The sequence below is a fragment of the Monoraphidium neglectum genome (genome assembly GCF_000611645.1).
Source record: "Monoraphidium neglectum strain SAG 48.87 unplaced genomic scaffold scaffold03967, whole genome shotgun sequence".
Lineage (NCBI taxonomy): Eukaryota > Viridiplantae > Chlorophyta > Chlorophyceae > Sphaeropleales > Selenastraceae > Monoraphidium > Monoraphidium neglectum.
This window is the reverse complement of record NW_014009662.1, coordinates 1-5,301: the sequence shown is the minus strand read 5'-3', so window position 1 is coordinate 5,301 and position 5,301 is coordinate 1. Positions and strand designations below refer to the sequence as shown.

The 5,301-nt window shown below is 66.9% G+C and overlaps 2 protein-coding genes across 2 annotated transcripts; one reads left to right on the top strand and one right to left on the bottom strand.

Moving 5' to 3' along the window:
- Nucleotides 1-37: 37 nt before the first annotated feature.
- MNEG_13664 (hypothetical protein) lies at nt 38-2,794 on the bottom strand (the record flags this gene model as incomplete). Its single annotated transcript, XM_014037865.1, has 7 exons — nt 38-67; nt 407-590; nt 836-906; nt 1,209-1,324; nt 1,459-1,576; nt 1,934-2,098; nt 2,405-2,794. The coding sequence occupies 7 exons, from the start codon at nt 2,792-2,794 to the stop codon at nt 38-40; spliced, it is 1,074 nt and encodes a 357-aa protein (XP_013893319.1).
- A 734-nt stretch (nt 2,795-3,528) lies between these two features.
- On the top strand, nt 3,529-5,161 carry MNEG_13663 (DEAD-box ATP-dependent RNA helicase 39; the record flags this gene model as incomplete). The annotated part of the gene is made up of 4 exons (XM_014037864.1): nt 3,529-3,807; nt 4,044-4,136; nt 4,334-4,441; nt 4,898-5,161. 4 exons carry the CDS (start codon nt 3,529-3,531, stop codon nt 5,159-5,161), a joined length of 744 nt encoding a protein of 247 aa, XP_013893318.1.
- Between the last annotated feature and the right edge of the window lie 140 nt (nt 5,162-5,301).

The following is a 5,301-nucleotide window of genomic DNA, read 5'->3' as shown; positions in this document are numbered from 1 at the left end:
GTCACAAACAAGAACACAACTTGATGCATCTTGCCTGCTATTGCCGTTTGCGCGTGCCTCGAGCGCGCTGCAGAGCCGGCAGGCACTCACCCAAGGCTGCAGAGCAAAGCCAGATGGCACCAGCCTGAGTGCTCGCACAGCAGGCGGCCCCACGAGCCACCACACCGGCGCGCACAGCCGGGGACACCGGGCTCCCCAGGGCTGGGCTCCGCACGGGCCCAGCCCAGGGAGCCCCCCTTCCCCTCCCTTTTCCCCTGGTGGCAGGGGGATCCCCTTCCCCATCCCTCAAAGAGAGGGGGACCCATTGAGCACACCCCTGCCCCTCCCACCCGCCGCCCCGCCCGAGAGCGGGACCAAAATCAGCGCATCCCCTCGCACGTTCCCCGCCCCGCGTCCAAAACCCCACCTGCATCACGGGGGTGAACCCCAGGCCGTGAAGGATCTTGGACGCGCGGCTCTCGGCTGTCGCGGCCCCGCGCTCCGCCATGGCCTCGTACACCTCGTTCAGGCGGTGGGACGCGGCGTCGGCGTCAAAGCCAGGCTCGTGGGTGTCCGCCGAGAGCTCCTCCGTCAGCTGCGCCTCCTCCAGCCTGTGTGGGTGTGCGGACGTGCAAGTGTGAGTGTGTGGATGACCGTGTGCGTGTGTGCGTGCGTGTGTGTGCACCAGCAGCGCCAGCACCTTTCCCCCGCTGCCCTCCGTCCACTGCCCCTCTCCGCCGGTGCGGGATCCTCCGCTTCAAGTCCAAACTCGGGGTCTCAAACTTGGGATGCTTTGACGCCCTGCCCACATATGAGAGACACCAACACAGCTTTCAGGCCCCGCTCCCCCACCCACCGCAGCTGCACGAGTTCCACGTCCGCCGCCACGACCGCCTGCAGCGCGCTCTGCTCGCTGCCCACCACCTCCTGCGCGGCCGCGCGGCGGGCGGTGGGGGCGCCAGTCTTGAAAGCAAGTCTACAGGGGGCTAAGCTACCCTCCGACGGCCCCCGGGTCGTGTATGCCCTCGTGCAACCGCAATCAGTGTTGATTTCGGCCAGACGGCCGATGAGAACGGCGGGGATGGCACTGATGACAACACAGTGGACCCAAGTGGCCAAAAACCACAGGACGCTGTGTGGTTGCATGCACTCAAGCGCGGGCGTATCCGCTCCATGCGACTGCTCCATGCGACTGCATGCGCGTGGCCCCTCGCCACGCACCCCCGCACCTGCTCCACCAGCAGAACATCCACGTCAGGGGGCACAGGGATCTGGCGCCGCGCCATCAGCTTCAGCAGCGTCGACTTGCCGCGGCCGTTGGGCCCGGCCAGGCCGTAGCGGCGCCCTGGGTGGGCGGACAAATGGCAGAGGATGCCGGGCCGCCGGTTGGCTTTTCCATCAGAAGGTTTCCGGGCCCAAACGAGGGGAGGTGTGGCAGGTCGAAAGGGCGAGAAGGCCTTAGTAGGGCCCCGAAATCACAGCCGCGCCCCACATCGCCCCTGTCGGCCGCGCAGCCGCCACCCTTGCCTGCCGTGATGGTGAGGGCGGTGTTCTCAAGCAGCAGCTTCCCCTTGGCGCGCACAGTCAGGTTGTGGACCTGTTTGAGGGCAGGGAAACGATTTGGCAGCGCGGGAGGCTCAAGATGGGGTCACAGGCGCATGCTCGACCTACAAGGGTGTGGCGCATGGGCCATGGGTGCACGGCAGCCTGCGCTGCTCCCCTCTCGACGCAGCAGTTGTACAATACACCCCCATTCACAGGTGCTCACAACCACACCCACGCGCACCTGTAGCATCGCACGTCCTCTCACACGCCCACACACACAACACTGACTTTCACAGAAACACATACACACACATACAGACACGTTTCCCCCCCTCCCACACACATACACACACTGACACGCCCCCACCCACCCACACACGAACACAAACTGCCGGCCACACCCTCGCACCTTGATGTCTGTCGCCGACACGGTGGCGTCCTCATTGCCCATGCCCTCAAATGACACGTCAAACACGTTGTCGTCCTCACGCATGGCGTCCTCGCGCATGCGGTGCGCCTTCTCAAGCAGCATGCGCTCCTTGTCCGCCAGCTTCTTGGCCTCGCGCGCATTCACCTGCACCGGCGCGGGCACGGCGTGTCGAGCGCGCCGCCGCGTTGGCGTGGGCGCGGTCCGAGGCGGGGCGGCCGGCGGCGGCGCCGGGGGCGGGCGCCAGCGGCGTGCGCGCACGCCCCGTGGGCGCGGGCCCGGGAGCCCTGAGCTTAGGGGCCGCCGCCCCGTCTGCCACGGTTCCCATGCTAGCGGCGGCCATGACCCGCCGCCCGGCCACCGCCCCATGCTGCCACAGGCGACCCCCAGTACCACGCAATGACAAAGCGCCCTTTGGCCCCTGCCCAGCTCCGGCCCAAACGCCCCGAGCACCTGCATCGTCAGCGGCCCCTTCTCCTCCCGCTGCACCTCCTCGCGCTCCTCCTCCTCGCTGTCGCTGCTCGGCAGGTCGATCCCCGCCAGGTAGTCCCCCGGCGGCGGCGCGCCCTTCTTCGGGATCAGCTGCGGCGGCACGCGGCGCGCGGGCGCCGCGGGGGCGGCGGCGGCGCCGGCCTTGTCCTTCTTGCTGCTGCTGCCGCTAGCCCCGGCCTTCTCTTTCTTGTCCTTCTTATCGCCGCCCTCCTTGTCCTTGTGCTTTTTCTCCTTGTGGTCCCCCCCATCCTTGTCCTTGTGCTTGTGCTTCTCATCTCCCTCCTTCTTCTCCTTCTTCTCCTTGTCCTTGGAGGAAGAGGACTTCTTCACCTCCCCATCCGCCCTGCGCATGGTCGCGCGCGGTCGCGCGAGTCGAGATGTGGGTATGGCGCGTCGGCAAAGAGCTGCATGCTGCCGACACTGTGGCGATTGCTGGAAGCTCTGCCCGGTGCGGTGGCCACCATGCGCATGGGCTGTGCGCAGCGTTAAGCTGCGCCCTGGCAATCCGATCGGGCCAGCTGTGTAGCACACCGTCAACAACCCCCTCGGCTTGCAGCAGCTGGGGAGCGCCATGGCGGGCAGCACAGCAGAGCACCGCGCCGCGCGCATCAATGCGCAGGCGTGCTCGCTGTGATGAGGCATGCAGCACTGCTTCATAAGGCAATCCGTACCCTCTAGGCCCCATCACGCACGCTGACACGGGCACCAGGCTCCTGAGCACCGAGCTGGCCCGCGGCCGCACTCACTTCTTCTTGTCTTTGGCCTTCGCCTCCGGCCCCGCCATCCCGATTGATTTCTCTTGGAGTTATCTACTATTTCCAAGTGCACTGCCTGGCAAAGACGCACGGCGAGCGAGCCGTCAAGATTTATTCGCTTCGGAGCGCTTGGGGGCAGACTTGTGATCCTTTTATGTTGAAGCAATGTAAGGATACAATCCAGTAGTTACAAAGAAGAAGGCAACGAAATGTTTTGAATCGATCTGTTCCTGGGTGATTCAGGCGGTCCAATCAGCGCCGAGCCCAGGCAAGTATTGCACCATTTGCAGCACACTTCATCTTTCGTATTGACCGCACATCGAAGCAGCCATGATATTGTCTAGAGGCGCGCTGGGCCTCCAGCAAGCCTCGCGCTTGTGCCCTTATGGCCGCGTCCAGGCCGCCGTTAGGCTCCTCAGGCCGTGGACGATTGACCTGGCAAGCCGCGCCGCGAGCGGCGTGACCCCGGCGCTGCGCGCCGTCTTGGTGCGCGCGGCTGCCGCCGCCGAGCCCGTTGCTCGGGCCGCCAACTTTGCAGAGCTCGGCCTGGGGGACGGCCTGCAGGCCGGCCTGGCGAGCAACAACATCTCGCAGCCCACGGAGATTCAGGTAGGTTCATACGCCAGTGGGGCGACCTACGCGGCCGCGCGCACCGAACAGCACGTCGAAAAGTGCGAGTGCTGCGAGCGACCGGGCGTCATCGGTCCTAGGTTCGTACGTGCAGTCATGCCAGAGAGCCAGAGCAGCATCCCCTCATGGCGCCAGAGCCGCACCATGCCCCAGCATGCCCATGCACGCTGGTCAACAACAGGCGGCTGCGCCCCGCGCCCCGCCTTTGCACACAGGCAATGTCTGTGCCCGCCATCCTCGGCGGCGGCGACTTCCTGGTAGCTTCACACACGGGGTCGGGCAAGACGTTGGCCTACCTGCTCCCCATGGTGTGCGCGCCCTCAGCTGCCGCTGCGGCCGTTTATGCCACGCGGGGCGGGGGAGGGATGATGGATCGGCGCGTGCGGCCGGCGCGCTGTGCACCGTGCGGTCGCTCCGCCTCTCGCCTGCGCCCCAGCGTCTCGCCGGCGCGACGACCCGTCGACATGCAGGCGCCCGCTCCCCCGCCCCGCGCCGCCGCCCCCAGATTGAGCAGCTGAAGCGGGCCGAGGCGGAGGGCGATGCGCGGCGGCCACGGCGGCCGAGGATGCTGGTGCTGGGGCCCACCACAGAGCTGGTGGAGCAGCTGACACGGGTGAGGGGCGGCAGAAAAGCGGGCTATGTATGCATAAGTATTTCATATGTTTGCTTATACACACATGTACATGTATGTGTGTGTTTTGACAATCACATACGATTCGTATATACATATCGTGGCGACTTTTTGCAGTCAGCAGCGGGAGCAAGTGAGTGAGGGCAGCGTTCTCGCCGCGGCGCACTCGCCAGCCACCCCCGGGGCGGCGCGGCGCGGCGAGGCGACGTGCGGCTGCAGGCCGGTGCCGGCGCACAGGAGGGCCTGCCGACCGGGTACCGCGCACGGCAGAAGCACCCACCATTGAATCGCCGGCCAACAAGCTCCTCGTCCGACGCCCCGAGGGCAGCCGCGGCCGCGCAGGCCGGCGCACGCTGCGCGGCTGCGCCCTTCCCCCTGAGAGCCCCCTCTTCCGCTCGCGACGCCCCAGGCCCCTGCCCCCCCCCTCCAATCCAAAAGGTGGCCAAGTCCCTGTCGCACTCCGCCAAGTTTTCGAGCGCCCTGCTTTCCTCATCCGGGTCAAAGTCGGACCAGAAGGCCGCGCTCGCCGCGCCGCTCGACATCGTGTTTGCGACGCCGGGCCGGCTGCTGCAGCACAACGAGGAGGGGGCGGTGCACCTGGGGGATGTGAAGTGGGTCGTGGTGGACGAGGCGGACACGATGATCTTGAAGGTGGGCGCAGGGGCGTTGACCGCGGTCAAACGACGGCGTGCTCCTGGTTGACTGCGGCTGCATGGCGTGTGTGCATGTAGACGGCTGACGAGAGACGGGAGGCTTGCTGTTGCGCCGCCGCCGCCAGCCCGCCTGCCGTCCCGCGGCGACGCCGCGCGCCGCGGCGAGGCCCCCGCGCCTGGCCCGGGCAC